Source organism: Thamnophis elegans, chromosome 7 (genome assembly GCF_009769535.1).
Source record: "Thamnophis elegans isolate rThaEle1 chromosome 7, rThaEle1.pri, whole genome shotgun sequence".
Lineage (NCBI taxonomy): Eukaryota > Metazoa > Chordata > Lepidosauria > Squamata > Colubridae > Thamnophis > Thamnophis elegans.
The window spans coordinates 4,165,422-4,185,166 of NC_045547.1; the positions used below are offsets into that span (position 1 = coordinate 4,165,422).

The 19,745-nt window shown below is 46.4% G+C and overlaps 1 protein-coding gene across 1 annotated transcript in view; it reads left to right on the forward strand.

Moving 5' to 3' along the window:
• The window catches only part of PLXNA4 (plexin A4), a gene marked incomplete at its 5' end in the record, with an annotated part of 249,592 nt that overhangs the window by 164,681 nt on the left and 65,166 nt on the right, over positions 1 to 19,745 (forward strand). Inside the window, 7 exons of the mRNA XM_032221475.1 lie at positions 1,346 to 1,439; positions 3,459 to 3,698; positions 5,470 to 5,616; positions 7,255 to 7,489; positions 11,055 to 11,197; positions 13,724 to 13,992; positions 16,268 to 16,334. Of these exons, the coding sequence (XP_032077366.1) occupies positions 1,346 to 1,439; positions 3,459 to 3,698; positions 5,470 to 5,616; positions 7,255 to 7,489; positions 11,055 to 11,197; positions 13,724 to 13,992; positions 16,268 to 16,334 (1,195 nt within the window). The remainder of the gene's footprint in view (positions 1 to 1,345; positions 1,440 to 3,458; positions 3,699 to 5,469; positions 5,617 to 7,254; positions 7,490 to 11,054; positions 11,198 to 13,723; positions 13,993 to 16,267; positions 16,335 to 19,745) is intronic.

Genomic DNA, 19,745 nt, shown 5'->3' on the forward strand with positions numbered 1-19,745 from the left:
AAGTGTTTTCACCCCAGCTTTCTTAGGTCAATTGGGCAGTATCCACACCCCAGTTCTCCACCCACTCTGTGTCTGGCCCTCTCGCTTCAATTCCAGGTAGCTGGCATGGAGGGATTTGGTTTCTTTTGCTTGGCTGACTTCCTGGGCTCGTGTCCTGGACTTTTGCCCGGCGGTCAAAATTTGTGCGTGTGAAGCAATGAAGCAATGTTAAAATATTCATGACTGGGAGAGACATGGGAACAAGGTCAGCCAGTGAATAGGCATAGCAACTAAGTCAGCCAGGGGGAGCTTAAAAAGACCTGAGTCTGTGCAGAGAATTAAAACAGAAACTTAAGCAGTCCGCTGCTCTGAGAAGTAAACAAGCAGCTGTTGGTATTGTACATTTATTAATGTGTTATTATATATATAAAGAAGTTAACGAGTCCAGCTGAATCAGTTATCTGTGTGTGCTTTCTGGATTTGAATTTATGCAACAAACTCTGACAAGCAATGCAACAAATGAAATTCTTCTGTCCAGTTTGCTGACAACCAGTAAATGTATGCATTCTATTTCCAGTGCACTGTATGCTTATAGGTCAAACTGAGAATGAATGAATGAATGAATGAATGAATGAATGAATGAATGAATGAATGAATGAATGAGTCAGTCAATTAAAAAAGTCAATGACCAATCCATCGATGAATCTATGAATCTATGCATGAATCTATGAATGAATAATCAATGAATGAATGAAGTCAACTAACCAACCAATCAACAGATCTATGAATGAATGGCTGAATGAATCAATCTCTACTAATGAATGACTCGATCAAGTCAATCAAGCAGTCAATGAATGAATGAATCTATGCATGAAACTATGAATGACTGAATGAATTATCAATGAATGAATCCATGAATCAATGAATGAATAAGCAATCTACAAGTCTATTAATGAATCAATCAAGCCAATCAGCAAATCAGTCTATGAATGAATGAATCTATGCATGAGTTTATGAATGAATAGTAAATGGATCTGTGAATGAATCAATCATGTCAGTCAAATCAATGAATGAATGTATAAATGAATGACTGAATGACAGTGAATCTATGAATGAAGGAATGAATCAACAATACCATTTGGAAGTTGTTGAATTAGCTCGACTTGTGGAAACCGATGGATGAGGCTTAGAATGGACTGATTTACAGTGGCTGGCCAGAATTTCATTTTTTTATTTTGTCTCAGTGGAACACACAAATTGGAAGATACTTCTAATTCGACATTGCTAACTTCACCTTGGGAAACAACCACGGAGGTGGATTGCAAGCTTCCTGCTAATTTTGTCTTTCTTCTTCTTTATCCATCAGTGGAAACACACCTGTTACGGTTTGGGGTACCAACTTGGATCTCATCCAGAACCCTCAGATACGGGCCAAGTATGGCGGGAAAGAACACATCAATGTGAGTTGATTTAATTTAAAAAAATAGGATACTCAAAGGCCGAACATGGGAAACATAGGAGGTTGATTGTCCCCCACCCCCTATAATGAGATCAGTGCCATCTCTGTTATCCTTCTGGAAGTCCCTCAAGACTTATCACCGGGAGATGCAACCTAGAACTAAGGAGAAATCTCCTAACAGTGAGAGCAATCAATCAATTGCCTCCAGAAGTTGTGGGTGTGCCAACACTGGAAGTCTTCAAGAACAGCCATTCATCCAGAATATTATATAGGGTCTCCTGCTTGAGCAGAGGAGGTGGTGGACCAGATGACCTCCAAGGTCCTTTCCAACCTTGCTATTGTTAAGACCCGATCATGTCACCAGGCCTGAGGCTCTCAGAGAAACGGGGATATTCCTAGATATTTCCATGGTAGGTGATCTTTGACCCTCTCTCTGTGTTGATTGGGTATGTGTTGACTTACTCCAAGGAAGACCAGGTCTTCACTTACAGTTCAAAGTCTGGAGAGATTCTCCATCACCCAAGTCATGGTTGTCCCAAAGGTGCTTTTCTTTTTCAGGAGGAAACTGGACTTCCTTCTTTTTTTTCTTTTGAAGACATTTTGTCAGCATTCCAAATATCATGCGGAATTAAATCAGAGTCCAAAGCAGAGCTATCCTTAAGGTTCCAATTTAATAAGACAGACATGTTGGCACGTAGCTGTGGAATTCCAATACTGGAAATGACATCAGAATTCCACCCAGTTCTGAACTGATAGAATCTCACTCCTGATTAAAACCCAAACTTGCCGGTATTCTCAAAGAGCCCAGTGTCAACGTTCCAAGTATCATGTAGAATTAAATCAGAATCAAAGGCAAAACGATCCTTAAAGTTCCAATTTAATAAAGCAGAGATCTTAGCATATTGCTGTGTTAATCCCAATGCTGGAAATGACATCAGAATCCCACCCAGTTAAAAGTTCATGATCTTGTCCCCACACCCACAATCCATCACATGGTCCAATCTTCTTCTTCCACGCTGGCATCTCCACCCAGCTGCTTCCGGTCAGGTGTGAAAGTGCGGAGACAAAGGATGACCTTGGCTTCTAGTAAAGAATGAAAATAATACATTCCACAATCCTACTCCAGTCTATTCCCCCCTCCCATCGAGTATATTAAAGAAACAGCATAATGAAATAAGAGAAAGTATGGCAGGCCAAAATTCTAAAAGGAATATAATTGCAGGCCTGAAAAGTTTCTCTTCTCATCCAAGAAGCTTCTTCAGCTTTGACTGGATGGTGGAGGAAGGAAGGATTGATACTCCTTGCAGGCAGCTGATCTTCTGCATCCTTTTAGAAGGTCGTTGAGGCCACTTGGAGGTTTACCTGTGTCCTCAGGGCCACCTGAGTGGTGCAAATGGTACCTTTAGTTTTGCAATTTTTTTTCTCCGGAAATCCATTCCTACTCCTATACCAGTCCAAAGGTGTTCATCCCAAATTGTATGCCTAAAGGTCTGTAGAGATTGTTACCAGATCATGGTGGTCCCAAAGGTGCTTGGAGGTTTTTCTTTTGAAGACGATTCGCTTCTCATCCAAGAAGCTTCTTCTGTTCTGACTGGAATGGTGGGGAAGGGAAGGATTTATACTCCTTGCAGACAGCTGGTCATTTGCATCCTTTTAGAGGGTCGTTGAGGCCACTTGGAGGTTTTTCTTTTGAAGACGATTCGCTTCTCATCCAAGAAGCTTCTTCAGCTTCTGAATGAATGGTGGGGAAGGGAAGGATTGATACTCCTTGCAGACAGCTTGTCATTTGCATCCTTTGTAGAGGGTCGTTGAGGCCACTTGGAGGTTTCTCCGTGTCCTCAGGGTGTCCTTTCAGCCCAAAGAATCCTTCTGAATATTTGTGAAGATCTGGGAATGGATTCCCCCTCTTTGCAGTGCCAGTTCTGGACGCGTACGCGCAGTGCATCCCTCTTTTCCTAACAGCCGGATGACGCGAAGGACGGGATTCCTCCTCCACCTTCTCCCTCGTTCTCCGTTTCAGGTCTGCGAAGTTCAGAACGAGACGGAAATGGTCTGCCAGGCGCCGGCCTTGACGGTGGACACTAGCAACCAGTCCGACCTCGCCGAGCGGCCGGATGAATTCGGCTTTGTCTTGGACAATGTCTTCTCCTTGCTGATCCTCAACAAGACCAACTTCACCTACTACCCAAACCCCGTCTTTGAGGCCTTCGGTCCCCCCGGGATCTTGGAACTGAAGCCTGGGACCCCTCTGATCTTGAAGGTATGGGGGGCAAGGGTGATGCAATGCAGAGGTGGACCTCGGGCTTATGACTGCAACTGTGCCCGACGTTTCCACTGATAAACAAGGCAGTCGTTAAGCGGTTGTGCCCCGTTTTACGATATATATTTTTGGTTTGTTAAACGAAAGACTGCAGTTGTGAAGTGGTCGTTAAGCGAATCCGGCTTCCCCCATTGACTTTGCTTATCAGAAGATGGGCAGGGAGAGTTGCAAAAGGGGATTGTATGTGTTCTGACCCAGCTCCCCAGCCACGATAAACCCTCCGTAATTAATCAACGATTCCTTTATTAGGAGCGCCGGCAAAAAGTTTCTCTCGCAGGCTAACAAGTCCGTCTGGTAGGGAGAGGAATAGTTGTCTGTCACATCTATTCATCGCCGCCCCCTGCCTTTGATCCCCAGAGCTCGGATGGGGCTTCGCTAGCAGCGGTGGCTCTTCCGTCCCAAAGTCCAGCCCATAGATTTCCACTGCTCTCCTCTCCTCTGCCTTCTGTGCATTCATGCATCAGGCACTGGACTCGGCTGTTCCTCCTCTTCCTCATCAGCCACCTGCAGACCTGGGGGTTGTTGACTCCCCATCTGAGGGGTGTTGGATGGCCCAGGCTCTGCCTGCCTCTCTCTCTCTCTCTCTCTCTCTCTCTCTCTCTCTTTCTCTGCCTCTCTGCCTGTGTCTCTCTCTTTCTTTCTTTCTGCCTCTGTGTGTGTGTGTCTCTCTCTGTCTCTCTCTGCCTGTCTCTCTGTCTCTCTCTGTCCCTCTCTCTCCCTCTTTCTGTCTCTCTCTCTGTGTCTCTGTCTCTCTCTTTCTTTCTGTCTCTCGCTCTGTCTCTGTCTCTCTCTCTCTGTCTCTCTCTCTGTGTCTCTCTCTCTCTTTCTCTCTCTGTCTCTCTGTCTCTCTCTGTCTCTCTCTCTCTCTGTCTCTGTCTCTCTGTCTCTCTCTCTCTCTGTCTCTCTGTCTCTCTCTGTCTCTGTCTCTCTCTGTCTCTCTCTGTCTCTCTGACAGTCTTTCAACAGGAGATATTCTTTCTTTCCAGATTATCCGAAGCACGGTCCGTTGTCAGCTGCCGTTCCAAAGTTAACATTACGCCAGGGATCTCCAACCTTGACACCTTTAAGACTTGTGGGCTTCAACTCCCAGAATTCTCCCTGGTTTTTCGTTGTATATATGATGTACAATGACAATGAAGGCTATACTATATTATACTTAAGGGACATGGTGGCTCAGTGGCTAAGACGCTGAGCTTGTCGATCAGAAAGGTCGGCTGCTTGCCGGTTCGAATCCTTAGCGCTGCGGAACGGAGTGAGCTCCTGTTACTTGTCCCGGCTTCTGCCAACCTAGCAGTTCGAAAGCACGTAAAAAATGCAAGTAGAAAAATAGGAACCACCTTTGGTGGGAAGGGAACAGCGTTCCGTGCGCCTTCAGCGCTGAGTCATGCTGGCCACATGACCACAGAGATGTCCTCGGACAGTGCTGGCTCTTCGGCTTTGAAACGGAGATGAGCACCGCCCCCTAGAGTCGGGAACGACTAGCACATATGTGCGAGGGGAACCTTTACCTTCACCATACTATACTAAAAGGTGCCAAGGTTGGACACCGCTGTGTTACAGGGAGGTGGTAAAAACATCACCCCTTTTCTTCTCATTTCTTCTGACTGCCTTCATCCAGCCCTTATTGATCAATTGGTTTATTATTGATTAATTGATTAAATGTACATGCTGCCAATCTCACCATCCACCCATGTGGTTTCTCTTGGCCTAGGGGAAAAACTTAACCCCGCCGGTGGCGGGAGGAAACGCTAAGCTGAATTACACCGTGCTGATTGGGGAGAAACCCTGTGTGGTCACCGTCTCCGATGTCCAGCTGTTGTGTGAATCCCCAAATCTTACAGGACGGCATAAAGTCACGGTAAGGAATACCGCCGGCATGTTGCAGGGCCAAGGCGATTTACTTACCCTGAAAAGAATCAATCAAAAAAATCAATCGTCCCTTGGAACTTGGAGAGCGATGTTGTCATGCAGAGAGAGCCAAATGATGCAAATCCTGTTTTATTTTAAATTTTGCATAATTTATTGTTCCTCCCTTATTCCCACGTGACTAGTAAAGGGAAGAGACCCTCACTTTTAATATCCGTCTCAATATCAGTATTTTAGATCCTCAAATTTCAACTGGAAGGCTCCTGTGTCCACCCGTTGAATCATGAGATCTAGTGACTTCATTTTTTACAAGGAGTAGAGAATGCGAAGAGTGGGACTTGAGCTTAGCAAGTGAGATCAGTGCAGTGTTTCTCAACCTTGGCCCCTTTAAGGGGTGTGGAGTTCAATTCCCAGAATTCTCCAATCAGCATAGACCTTGAGGACTAGTGACTTTGTGTTTCACAAAGAGAAGAGAATGGAGAGGTGGGATTTGAGCTTAGCAAGTGAGATCAGTGCAGTGTTTCTCAACCTTGGCCCCTTTAAGAGGTGTGGACTTCAACTCCCAGAATTCTCCAACCAGAATGGACCTTGAGGACTAGTGACTTTGTCTTTCACAAAGAGAAGAGAATGTAGAGGTGGGATTTGAGCTTAGCAAGTGAGATCAGTGCAGTGTTTCTCAACCCTGGCCCCTTTAAAAGGTATGAACTTCAACTCCCAGAATTCCCCAGCTGGCATGAACTATGAGGACTAGTGACTTCGTCTTTCTCTATTTTTATTTCATTCAGAAGATTAAAATGCAAAACCCCAAAGGAAAAAAAAAACTTAGCAGAGACAAAAGGAAACTCGACCATAACATTTAAAAATGTGAATTAAAAAGAGTAAAAGAGAAAAACACATTTTTGTCCAGGGTGTTGTGTGTGTGTGTGTGTGTGTGTGATTTTTAAAAATGCGAATTTAAAAGAGTAAAAGAGAAAAACACATTTTTGTCCAGGGTGTTTTGTGTGTGTGTGTGTGATTTTTAAAAATGCGAATTTAAAAGAGTAAAAGAGAAAAACACATTTTTGTCCAGGGTGTTTTGTGTGTGTGAGTGTGATTTTATCCTCCACAAGAAGACCATGAGATCTAGTGACTTCATCTTCCACCAGGAGAAGTGAACGCTAGAAGTGAGTCTTGAGCTTAGCAAGATAGATTCATCTTCTTTTAACAGCCTCGCGGGGTGGAGTCTGAATGGCAACTAAACAGAGCTGAGTATTTACTGGCCAGATGCCCTTCCTATTGCCGATGCAGAGTTTTGTTCAGCAGATATATTCCCATTGTGCCCAGAGAGAGAAATAGCTGCCTCTACCTAGGATCGAACCCACAGCCTCCTGATTGTGAAGCGAGAGCTCCCCTTCGCTAGGCCACGGCACCACTAACTTAGCAAGATAGATTGCTACACACTTCCTCAATCTTGGCTCCTTTAAGAGGAGTGGACTTCAACTCCCAAGATTCTCCAGCCAGCGCAGACCATGAGATCGAGTGATTTTTTTCGGCTGGGGAATTCTGGGAGTTGAAGTCCAACACCTCTTAAAGGGACCAAGCCATGGTTGAGAAACACTGGCTTAGTCTCTATCTCTCTCTCTCTCCGCAGGCTCGTGTCGGAGGCATGGAATTCTCCCCCGGCATGGTGAACATCTCCTCCGACAGCCCGCTCAGCCTTCCCGCCATCGTCAGTATCGCCGTGGCCGGCGGCCTGCTCATCATCTTCATCGTGGCCGTCCTGATCGCCTACAAGCGGAAGTCTCGGGAAAGCGACCTCACGCTCAAGAGGCTCCAGATGCAGATGGACAACCTGGAATCCCGGGTGGCTCTGGAGTGCAAGGAAGGTATTATGAGCCCAAGAGATTAAAAAGGCTGAACTGCTGACAGCCCTGCGATGTAGTCCCGATAGGCAGCACGCCCAGTTTGAGCTAATTCTACTCCATTGTAAGGTGACGTTAACGTGAAGGGTTAATATCACTTTATAAGGCCTTGGTGAGGCCACACTTGGAATATTTGCATTCAGTTTTGGTCTCCACGATGTAGAAAAGATGTGGAGACTCTGGAAAGAGTGCAGAGAAGAGCAAGAAAGAGGATTAGGGGACTGGAGGCTCAAACATACGAAGAACGGTTGCAGGAACTGGGTAGGTCTAGTTTAATGAAATGAAGGACTAGGGGAGACATGATAGCAGCGTTCCAATATCTCAAGGGATGCCCCAAAGAAGAGAGAGTCAAACTATTCTCCAAGGCACCTGAGGGTAGAACAAAAAGCAATGGGTGGAAACTAATCCAGGAGAGAAGCAACTTAGAACTGAGGAGGAATTTCCTTAGAACAATTAATCAGTGGAACAGAAGTTGCCTCCAGAAGTTTGAATGCCCCAACACTGGAAGTCTTTAAGAAGATGTTGGATTTGTCTGAAATGGTGTAGGGTTTCCTGGCTAGGCAGGGGGTTGGACTAGAAGACCTCCAAGGTCCCTTCCAACTCTGCTATTGTGCTTTTATTGTATTGAATCCTGAAAGTCTGAAAGGGATATTTTCTTCCCTCTCCTTCTTTACAGCTTAAGAAACTAGGGAGGGTCCCTTTTCCTTCCTTCGTCCCCCTTTTACAGGTAGTCCTTGACTAGCAACAGTTCACTTAGTGACCATTGAAAGTTACGACGCGAAAGGGAACTTGCGGCCAGTTTTCACACCGTTGTGTGAAACAGCATCCTCATGGTCACCCGATCAAAATAACAGATGCTTGGCAACGGACTCGCATTTATGACGGCGGTCCTTTCCTGGGGTCACGTGATCCCATTTTGTGACCGCTCTGGCAAGCAAAGTGAATGGAGAAGCCGGATTCACTTTAACAACCGTCTTACTAACTTAATAACTGCAGTGGTCCGCTTAGCAACTGTGGCTGTGAAATGGGCCAAAATTCACTTAGTAGCTGTCTCGCTTAGCAGCGGACTCAGTTGTGGCCATAAGCCGAGGACTACCTGTATCGATTGTTTCCTTGGTGTGGTCCTCGTCCCTTTTGCAAGGCCATTCCCCTGTACAACTGCTCGGTTGCTTGTAGTCCTTGACTTACAACCGGGTCGCTTAGCAACCGGTCAGAGTTACAACAGACCTTGAAAAAGGTATTCATGAGTCAGCTTGGAAGTCGCAATGGTGTTCCTGGGTCACATGACTGCATTTGGTGCTTGTTTGCAACACCCCATAGTCTTGTTTGGGGCCGGATTTAGATGAAAAGAGGCCCTAGGCTATTCCACTTATGAGGCCCTTTCACCTCCCATTTTTAAGTTTGTAAATTACATGAGAGACAATAAAATACATCATTACTGTGATATATATCAATATATATCAATATATATAGCTGGCCTCCTAACGGAGGGCGGCTCTGCTCTGCGGCAAAGGCAGCGAGGCCAGCCGCCTCCCCTACTGCGCTCAGCTGCCCGGCTCGGCCCCCTCGCCCTCATCTGCCTGGCCGCTGGTGGGCTCCGCGTCGACGGGGCGGCTACTGGGAGCGGCCGCGCCTCTCGCCCAACCGCCGGTGCTGGGAACGTGGGCGGGCTCCCCAACTGTTATATGTTAGATTTTTACAACCCCCGGTATGCCCAAATATGGGAGGAAGATCACTACTTCCATTCTCTGTCCTTTGGCTCATCACAAGAGACCATCCAGGCAGAAACCCAATATTTTTACTGTTGCCTTTTTGTTACATTTTGTTGTATTTGTGCTGATAAATAAATAAAGGGAGACTAGTGTAGATCTATTTCAAGCTTTTTAGCTCTCATCAGCTAGCCATACCCTTACTGGGATTGGTTCGAATCCCAGTAAGGGTATGGCTAGCTGATGAGAGCTAAATAGCTTGAAATAGATCTATACTAGTCTCCCTTTATTTATTTATCAGCACAAATACAACAACATATATATATATATATATATATATATATATATATATATATATATATATATATGTATGTATGTATGTATGTATGTATGTATGTATGTATGTATGTATATATATATATATATATGTATGTATGTATATATACATATATATATACATAAATACATATAAAAGTCTATTAAGTAATTTACTATAGTTCTCACTAGGGTTAGATTGTTTTCCCAGTGAGTCGGTTGTGCAAAACAATCTGGTTTGTTTGTTATTTTTTAAGTTTTTGGCCCTGAACTTGGTTCATTCAGGAACTAGGTTAATAGCAATAGCAATAGCAGTTAGACTTATATACCGCTTCATAGGGCTTTCAGCCCTCTCTAAGTGGTTTACAGAGTCAGCATATCGCCCCCACAGTCTGGGTCCTCATTTCACCCACCTCGGAAGGATGAAAGGCTGAGTCAACCTTGAGCCGGTGAGATTAGAACCGCTGAGCTGCAGATAACAGTCAGCTGAAGTGGCCTGCAGCACTGCACCCTAACCACTGCGCCACCTCGGATCTTTAAGTATGCTGTGTGAATGCAACCAGTGAATTATTAAATTGGATAATTCTGGCCAGATCTCCATACAATACACTATCTTGGATCTTCTACCTGCATTAAAAATTCAGGTAGTCTTTAACTTGTGACAGCAATTGAGGCCAAACTTTATGTTGTTAAGCGAGAAACATTTATTAAGTGAAATTCTGCCTCATTTTACGACCTTTCATGCCACAGTTGTTAAGCGAATCATTGCAGGTGTTAAGTTAGTCACACGGTTGTTGAGTGAATCAGGTTTTTGCCATTGATTTTGCTCATCAGCAGTCACCAAAGGGATATCCCATGACCCCAGGACACTGCAGCCCGTCATAAATATGAGTCAGTTGCCAACTGCTTGAAGTTTAATCATGTGACCATGGGGATGTTGCCACGGACGGAAGTGTGGAAAAAAAATGGTCACTTTTTTCAGTGACGTTGTAACCGAGCAGTCACTTGAGAGACCGCCTGCTGCCAATTACCTCCCAAAGACCCATTAGATCGCACAGGGTCGGCCTCCTCCGGGTTCCGTCCACCAGCCAATGCCATCTGGCTACGACCCGGGGGAGGGCCTTCTCTGTGGCAGCTCCGGCCCTTTGGAACGAACTCCCCGCGGAGATTCGGACCCTCACCTCTCTCCCGGCTTTCTGAAAAGCCGTTAAAACCTGGCTGTGCCGGCAGGCCTGGGGTTGATGAGCTCCCTTCCCCTCTCGACATGTATGGTTGTTGGTCATTTTAAATGTCTGTCTTGTATTTCTATGTGCCCCTTCCCATTTGAGTTGTTCGCCGCCCTGAGTCCCTTTAGGGAATAGGGCGGCATATAAATAAAATAAAACTTCAAACTTCAAACTAGGTGAACTGTTTGTAAATCGAGGACTGCCTGTTATTCTCCCTTGAACGGTTCATTCTTCCTTTAAAAAAAAAAATCCACTCCCTTCCTCCCCTCCCAATCCCAGCTTTTGCAGAGCTCCAGACGGATATCCATGAGCTGACGAGTGACTTGGATGGGGCAGGAATACCATTTCTGGATTACCGGACGTACACCATGAGGGTCCTCTTCCCCGGGATTGAAGATCATCCGGTACTCAGGGATCTGGAGGTAAGAATTTGGGGTGGAAAAGAAACCGAGGCATGGAAAACCTTAAAAAACCAGCTTAACCAACTGCTGTGCAACAGATAGCAATAGCAATAGCAGTTAGACTTATATACCGCTTCATAGGGCTTTCAGCCCTCTCTAAGCGGTTTACAGAGTCAGCATATCGCCCCCAACAACAATCCGGGTCCTCATTTTACCCACCTCGGAAGGATGGAAGGCTGAGTCAACCCTGAGCCGGTGAGATTTGAACAGCCGAACTGCAGAACTAGCAGTCAGCTGAAGTAGCCTGCAGTGCTGCATTTAACCACTCCGCCACCTTGGCTCAGATGACGCAACTGTGAACTGGGGAGAATTTTAAACAGGTTTAACTTTTCCCGTCAAACGTTTTAAGGGTAAGGAAGGATCCAGGCCTGGTGAAATCAGCTGTACTTTAAGGCGGTGGCTAAGACGCTGAGCTTGTCGATCAGAAAGATCGGCAGTTCGGTGGTTCGAATCCTTAGCGCTGCATAACGGAGTGAGCTCCCATTACTTGTCCCAGCTTCTGCCAACCTAGCAGTTCGAAAGCAGGTAAAAAATGCAAGTGGAAAAATAGGAATCACGTTTGGTGGGAAGGTAATAATGTTCCATGCGCTTTCGGCGTTTAGTCATGCCGGCCACATGACCACGGAGACGTCTTCGGACAGCGCTGGCTCTTCGGCTTTGAAAGGGAGATTAGCACCGCCCCCTAGAGTCGGGAATGACTAGCACATATGTGTGAGGGGAACCTTTACCTTACGCAGAGAAGTGGGAGTCAAGCTATTCTCCAAGGCACCTGAGTGTAGAACAAGAAGCAATGGGTGGAAACTAATCAAGGAGAGAAGCAACTTAGAACTGAGGAGAAATTTCCTGACAGTCAGAACAATTAACCAGTGGAACAGAAGTTGCCTCCAGAAGTTGTGAATGCCCCAACACTGGAAGTCTTTAAGACAGTGTTTCTCAACCTTGGCAACTTGAAGATGTCCGGACTTCAACTCCCAGAATTCCCCAGCCAGCATTCGCTGGCTGGGGAATTCTGGAAGTTGAAGTCCAGACATCTTCAAGTTGCCAAGGTTGAGAAACACTGCTTTAAGAAGACGTTGGATGTCCATTTGTCTGAAACGGTATAGGGTTTCCTGCCTAGGCAGGGGGTTGGACTAGAAGACCTCCAAGGTCCCTTCCAGCTCTGCTATTCTGTTAATCCCATCATGATCAACTACTGAGGGAAGCAGATGTCCCTCGCCTGATGAAGAGAAGGACCAGGGGGGACATGATAGCAGTCTTCCCATACTCGAGGGGCTGCCAGAGAGAAGAGGGGTCAGGAGTTTGGACAGCCATTCATCTGAAATGGTTTAGGCCTGTGATGGCGAACCTTTTCGGCACCGAGTACCCAAACCAGAATCCGCATGGATGAGCGCGTGCCAGGGTGCCAGAAACCCAAAGACCAGCTGGCTGGCATGCACAAGACTGCTTTTTGGGTGTTTTTCAGGTTTTTTCAGGCTTGGGGGGGGGGCATTTTTCAGCCCGAAGATGGTGTGAAAAACAGCTTGAAAATGGCCAAAAAACAACCTGAAAATGCCCTGAAAAACAGTTTGAAAATGGGCTGAAAATGGCTGAAAAACAGTTTGAAAATGGGCTGAAAATGGCTGAAAAACAGCCTGAAAATGGCCTGAAAATGGCTGAAAAACAGCTTGAAAATGGCTGAATAACAATCTGAAAATGGCTGAAAAACAGTTTGAAAATGGCGTGAAAATGGCCGCAAAACAGCTTGAAAATGGTTGAAAAACAGTTTGAAATAACAACCTGAAAATGGGCTGAAAATGGCAGAAAAACAGCCTGAAAATGGTTGAAAAACAGTTTGAAATAACAACCTGAAAATGGGCTGAAAATGGCCGAAAAACAGCCTGAAAATGGCCTGAAAATGGCTGAAAAACAGTTTGAAAATGGCCGAATAACAATTTGAAAATGGCTGAAAAACAGTTTGAAAATGGCGTGAAAATGGCCGAAAAACAGCTTGAAAATGGTTGAAAAACAGTTTGAAATAACAACCTGAAAAATTTTCTGCCTGAAAATGGCAGAAAAACAGCCTGAAAATGGTTGAAAAACAGTTTGAAATAACAACCTGAAAATGGCCTGAAAATGGCAGAAAAACAGCCTGAAAATGGCCTGAAAATGGTTGAAAAACAGTTTGAAAATATCCGAATAACAACCTGAAAATGGGCTGAAAATGACCGAAAAACAGCCTGAAAATGGGCTAAACACCCTTTTGGGGGGGCATTTATGGACTGTTTTCAGGCCGTTTTCTGACGCTCCATCACCAGATGCCCTATGCGCATGTGCCCGCCAGAAACAGAAGAGCAGCTGGTGATGGCATTTATGCCCACAGAGCATGCCGTAGATTCACATCACAGGTATAGGCTCTCCTGCTTGAGCAAGGGGGGGGGGGGTTGGACTAGAAGATCTCCAAGGTCCCTTCCGACTCTCTTATTCCGGATCCTTTCTGTTTTGGAACAGGTTCCTGGCTATCGTCAAGACCGGGTGGAGAAAGGTCTCAAGTTTTTCGCCCAGCTGATCAACAACAAGCCTTTCCTCCTCTCCTTCATCCGCACCCTGGAGTCCCAGCGCAGCTTCTCCATGCGGGACCGTGGCAACGTGGCCTCCCTCATTATGACGGTGCTGCAGAGCAAGCTGGAATATGCCACGGATGTCCTCAAGCAGCTCCTGGCCGACCTGATTGACAAGAACCTAGAGAGCAAAAACCACCCCAAGTTATTGCTCCGGAGGTAAGCCTGGCCCAGGGTCCCTCTCCCCACAGGGTTGGGTGCCTTTCCCCAGCCCAGAATCAACCCTGGATGGTTCGGGAAATAGCAGAGTCTTGGATGCGAGGGCAGGACCAATATCTGAAGAGGCTGCCCTGATCATTGAAGCAGAAATTCAAATCAAATTAAAAACAATTAATCCATTAGAAAAATTAATCAGTTACAATAATTAATCAGTGGAACAGAAGTTGCCTCCAGAAGTCGTGAATGCTCCAACGCTGGAAGTTTTTAAGAAGATGTTGGATAGCCATTTGTCTGAAACAGTGTAGGGTTTCCTGCCTAGGCAGGGGGTTGGACTAGAAGACCTCCAAGGTCCCTTCTAACTCTATTCTATTCTATTCTATTCTATTCTATTCTATTCTATTCTATTCTATTCTATTCTATTCTATTCTATTCTATGTATTATCTATCTATCTATCTATCTATCTATCTATCATCTATCTATCTATCTATCTATCTATCTATCTATCTATCTATCTATCATCTATCTATCTATCATCTATCTATCTATCATCTATCTATCTATCTATCTATCTATCTATCTATCTATCTATCTATCTATCTATCTATCTATTATCTATCTATCTATCTATCTATCTATCTATCTATCTATCTATCTTAATTAGTGGAACGACTTGCCTCCAGAAGTTGTGAATGCTCCAACACTGGAAGTTTTTAAAGAAGATGCTGGACAACCATTTGTCTGAAGTGGTGTAGGGTTTTCTGCCTAGGCAGGGGGTTGGACTAGAAGACCTCCATGGTCCCTTGAAAAAGCTATTTCAATAGAAGAGAGGAGAGCGTTGTAGCTCAGGGTTGAACTGTGGGGTCCTTGCTTAGTGTCCTCTGAGGCTGGGAGGTTTTCTTGTAGATGTTTCATGACTCAACTAGGGAGCATCGTCATTGCTAGGGGGAAGTGGGGTTTGCGAAGAGGAGGAGGGAGAGGAGAGGAGGAAGTGAAGAGAGGGAGAGGAGAGGAGGAGGAAGAGGAGAGGAGGAGGAAGAGAAGAAGTGAAGGAGGAAGAAGATGAGAGGAGGAAGTGAAGGAGGAAGAGTAGAGGAGGAGGAGGGAGAGGAGGAAGTGGAGGAGTAGGGAGATGAGAGGAGGAGGAGAGGAGGAGGAAGAGGAGAGGAGGAAGTGAAGGAGGAAAGAGAGAGGAGAGGAGGAGGAAGAGGAGAGAAGTGAAGGAGGAAGAGTAGAGGAGGAGGAGGGAGAGGAGAGGAGGAAGTGGAGGAGTAGGGAGATGAGAAGAGGAGGAGAGGCGGAGGAAGAGAAGAGGAGGAGGAAGAAGAGAAAGAGGAGAGGAGGAAAAGGGGAGGAGGAAGTGAAGGAGGAAGAGAGGGAGAGGAGAGGAGGAGGAAGAGGAGAGGAGGAGGAAGAAGATGAGATGATGAAGTGAAGGAGGAAGAGGAGAGGAGGAGGAAGAGGAGAGGATGAGGAAGAGGAAGAAGAGGAGAGGAGCAGGAGAGAGGGGGAGGAGGAAGAGGAGAGGAGGAGGTGCTGTCTGAACATGGTGGTTTGCTTACAGACGTTTCTTGACCAAACTAGGGAATATCATCAGTGCTAGAAGGGAAGTGGGATTCGCAGGGAGGAGGAGGAGGACTATGAGCTCCTTGATGCTCTCTGATCTTGGTTGCTTTCTTGCAGATGTTTAATGACCATGCTGGGTAACACCATCACTGCTACAAGGGGGGTGGGGGGGGTTGCTTTCTGTTTATATACACTTGACCTTTAAAGCAGGGGCGAAGGGTTTGCAACCGGGCCATGGAAACAGCCAGTGAGCATGCATGCGTGCACGAGCCTCCTTACTTGCGCAAACAGGGGGCGAGCGCCTCCATTTCCACGAATATAAATGACTGCAAGGAGTATAAATCCTTCAGTCAGAACTGAAGAAGCTTCTTGGATGAGAAGCGAGACGTCTTCAAGGAAAAACCAAGAATGTCCAGTTGCCTCTTTAAGAAAAGCACCTTTGGGACAACCTGGATGGCTGAGAAATCCGCATCATTTGATATTATGCTGTTTTCTTTTCTTTCCATTCTCGTTGCATTGCTGTGTCTATATTTTTATTCGGAGCTTGATACATATTTTGCGTGAGCTTCTGAGAATAGCTTTTTTCTTTATGATAGCATGCAAATAAGAGGGATCCATCGATCCATCGATCCATCAATCAGCCAGGGAAGATAACGGGAGGAAAATATTAGCAATTTTTCCCCCCTTCTCTCTCATTCCATTTCCTTCTAGGACCGAATCGGTGGCGGAGAAGATGCTTACGAACTGGTTCACTTTCCTTCTTTACAAATTTCTCAAGGTAAGTAGTGATGCCGACTCCCTTATTTCTTCGGAGATGGAATCTAAAGGGAGCCAGTGGGATCTGTCCTTCTCTGATTTGCAGGTCGGTTGTTTAGTACAACTGGGTTTTCAATTTTAGGAGCTCTAAGGCAGGGGGGTCAGCCAACTGTGGCTCTGGAGCCACATGTGGCTCTTTCCTCCCTCTGCTGTGGCTCCGTCACCGGTCGGCGCCACAATTTTGAGAGGAGCTTTCGGTGGTGGGGGTGGGAGAGAAGCACCGTGCGTCAGGAGAAGACTCTATGGCAAGGGGAGGGTTTTCCAGTTGTCTCCACAATTGATAGGGTTTTCGGTTATGATAGGTAGAGGGAAAAGTACGCCCCGCTAGGAGCGTACTAGGACTCTATGGTGGGGGGACTGAACTTCCGGTCAGATCCAGAATTGAACAGGGGGCTTCCGGTTAGGACCTCTGTGGCTCCCGGTGTTTTCTTTTCTGTGGGAAATGGGTCCCAATGGCTCTTTGAGTGTTTAAGGTTGCCGACCCCTGCTCTAAGGCAACTGGCTGGGGAATTCTGGGAATTGAAGTCCACCTACCTTCCTAAAGGTTGGAAAACATGGTTTAATGGTGTTGATTTAGCAACATTTTAGACTTTTAAACTTTCATTTCCAGTTTCTTCTAGTGCAAGGCAGCAGTGGGTTCTGGGTGGTACGGCCCGGTACGGCCCAGTACGGGCGTACCGGTAGTAGCCGGGAGCAGTGGCCACCGTATCAGTACGGCGGTTCGTTTGGCTCACCCGTCTGCCCGTGTTCTATGGCCATTTATAACGCAACTTGCCAATTGTGCACGGGTGCACAGCGTGTGGTCTGCGTGACGACTGCTGAACAGCTGTCGCAGGGTGGTGGCGTGTGCATGCACGTGCAGCTTGCATGCCCGACCAGGATGCCCGGCCTCGTGTGCAGTGTACCGGTTGCGACGGGATCCGGAACCCACCACTGGTGCAGGGGTGTCAAACCCAAGGCCTGGGGACCGGATCCGGCCCACAGATTGCTTAGATCTGACCTGCGGGGCCACCCTGGAAACAGCGAAGGATCGTCCTGCGGTACCTCTGCCAGTGAGAACGATTCTCTTGAGCGCCGTTTCCGCTGGCAGAAGGTTGCAGGAGGCCGCCGCAACCGAAAACGGAGCTCAGGAGCCCGTTTTCTCTGGTAGAGTGCTCATGCCACCACTGGTGCCCCAACATGAGTGATGTCAAGCTGGCCATGCCCACTCTGGGCCCCCCAAAGTCAATCACGGCCTGATGCAGCCGTCAATGAAATTGAGTTTGACGCCCCTGGTCTAGTGCATTGTTCGTTGAGGAATTCTAGTTGGAGGATTCTGGGAGTTGAGGTCCATTCATTTTGAGGTTGCCGAGATTGATTCAGTGTTGGAGGGAACAGGCTAGAAACCAGGAGACAGTGAGTTGTAGTCACATTATAGGCATGAAAGCCAGCGGGGTGACTTATGGCTTGTCATTAGGAGATGGAGAATTCTAGTTGCGCCTTAGGGATGAAAGCTGGCTGGGTGACTTTGGGCCAATAACCAGGAGATGGGGAGTTCTAGTTCCACCTTAGACATGAAAACTGGCTGGGTGACTTTGGGCCAATCACCAGGGGACAGTGAGTTCTAGTCCTGCCTTAGATTTGAAATCTGGTTGGGTCCTTTGCGCCAATCACCAGGAGATGGTGAGTTCTAGTTCCATCTTAGGCATGCACAGCGGGTGGGTTGGGGTCACGTGCGCATCCCCCCCCCCCCCGGCACTCCATTTTGGGCCTAGCAGGCCTCCCTGAAGTCTCCTGGATCCCCCACAGCCCATTTTTGGTTCCAGGAGGCTTCAGGGAGGCCTGCTAGGCCCAAAACGGGGTGTGGGGTGGCCACATGTGAATGCACAGGGGGTCGCGGGGGGGTGGTGTCACGTGCACATGCGCAGGGGGTAGGGGGCATTGCATTATAGGTGTGGGCATGTGTGTGTTAGGGGTGGGTTCCTGCCAGTTCTAAGTTCTTCTATAGAAGAGGTTCCACATATCTCCAGTGCCGTTTAGAACCGGTTCCAGCTCCCTCCCCCCCGCCCATCCGCACATCATCAAGACGAAGAACAAGAGGAGGAATTCTGGGAGTTGAAGTCCACAAGTCTTAAAGCTTTCAAGCTTGAACACCCCTGGTTTTTTTTTTTCCTAAAGGGTTAGGGGCGCGAGGATCTTGTAACTTGACAGCTTTAAGACTTGCACATTTCAATGCCAGAGTTTCCTGAGCCAACTTTTTGGTTGCTAAGCAAGAGTGTTGTTAAGTGAGTTTCACCACATTTTACAAGTTGGCCACGCCCACCCAGTCACATGACTGCAAAGCCACTCCCACTCAGTCACATGGATGGCAAGCCACTCCCACAAAGCAGGCCGTACCTACAGAAGAGGTTCTGAAAGTTTTCGAAACCCAGCACTGGTTTGTGTATGCTGTAACACGTGTGTGCACGCTTTTGTCACCCGAGGCGAAAAAGGTTAGCCATCACTGGCATAGGGTCTCCTGTTTGACCAGGGGGTTGGAATAGATGATCTCCAAGGTCCCTTCCAACCCTGTGATTTTGTATCTGTTAACTTTATTCCGGGCTCGCAGATAGTTTAAAAAAAAATACTTTGAGCATGTTCAGAGAACTTCCAGAAAAAAACTTCCCAAAGGCTAATAAAAGGACCTTAGCACTTAAGCAAATCATGTTAATAAATCAAGGTTAGGCAGAGATTCTTTGCTAATGAATTACCGTCGCAATTTGTATGCTGCTAAAAAAACGCAGCCTGGGCTTCTCGAGATTTTTTTTCCAGTGCAAGGAAATTGACTTTTTCCCTCCCGCATTTATTTTTCATCACCTTCAATTTTCACCCTGATTTATTACCGGCGTGTCAAAATATATATATATATATATATTCAGTGCATCCCATCAAAATTTAAAATGCAGGTAAAGCCAATCGTATTTCTTCCGCGCAATTAGACAGATCCATATAAATGGAAGCTGGCGAGGAATCATAATTTTATAGACTTGTAAGTTAAGGTCCCAAAATGTTTATGAGATTTCTTGCTCTCCGGGGCCTTTATTATTATTTTATTTTATATTTTATTTATGCTTTTTAATTTCGGACTGGACTGATGATGGATGGACGATGGATTCTATAAAAATATCACTCACCGTTGGGAAGTCTGATCCCACGTACGCCCACATGTGGATATATAGTTGTTGTCAGTTACGAAGTCGTGTCAGTTGCGAAATCTTGTCCGACAACGTTCCTCCAGGCCTTCCTGTCCTCTACCATCCTCTGAGTCCATTGAAGCTCACGCCGACTGCTTCGGTGACTCCATCCAGCCACCTCCTTCTCTGTCATCCCCTTCTTCTTCTTTTGCCTTCCATCG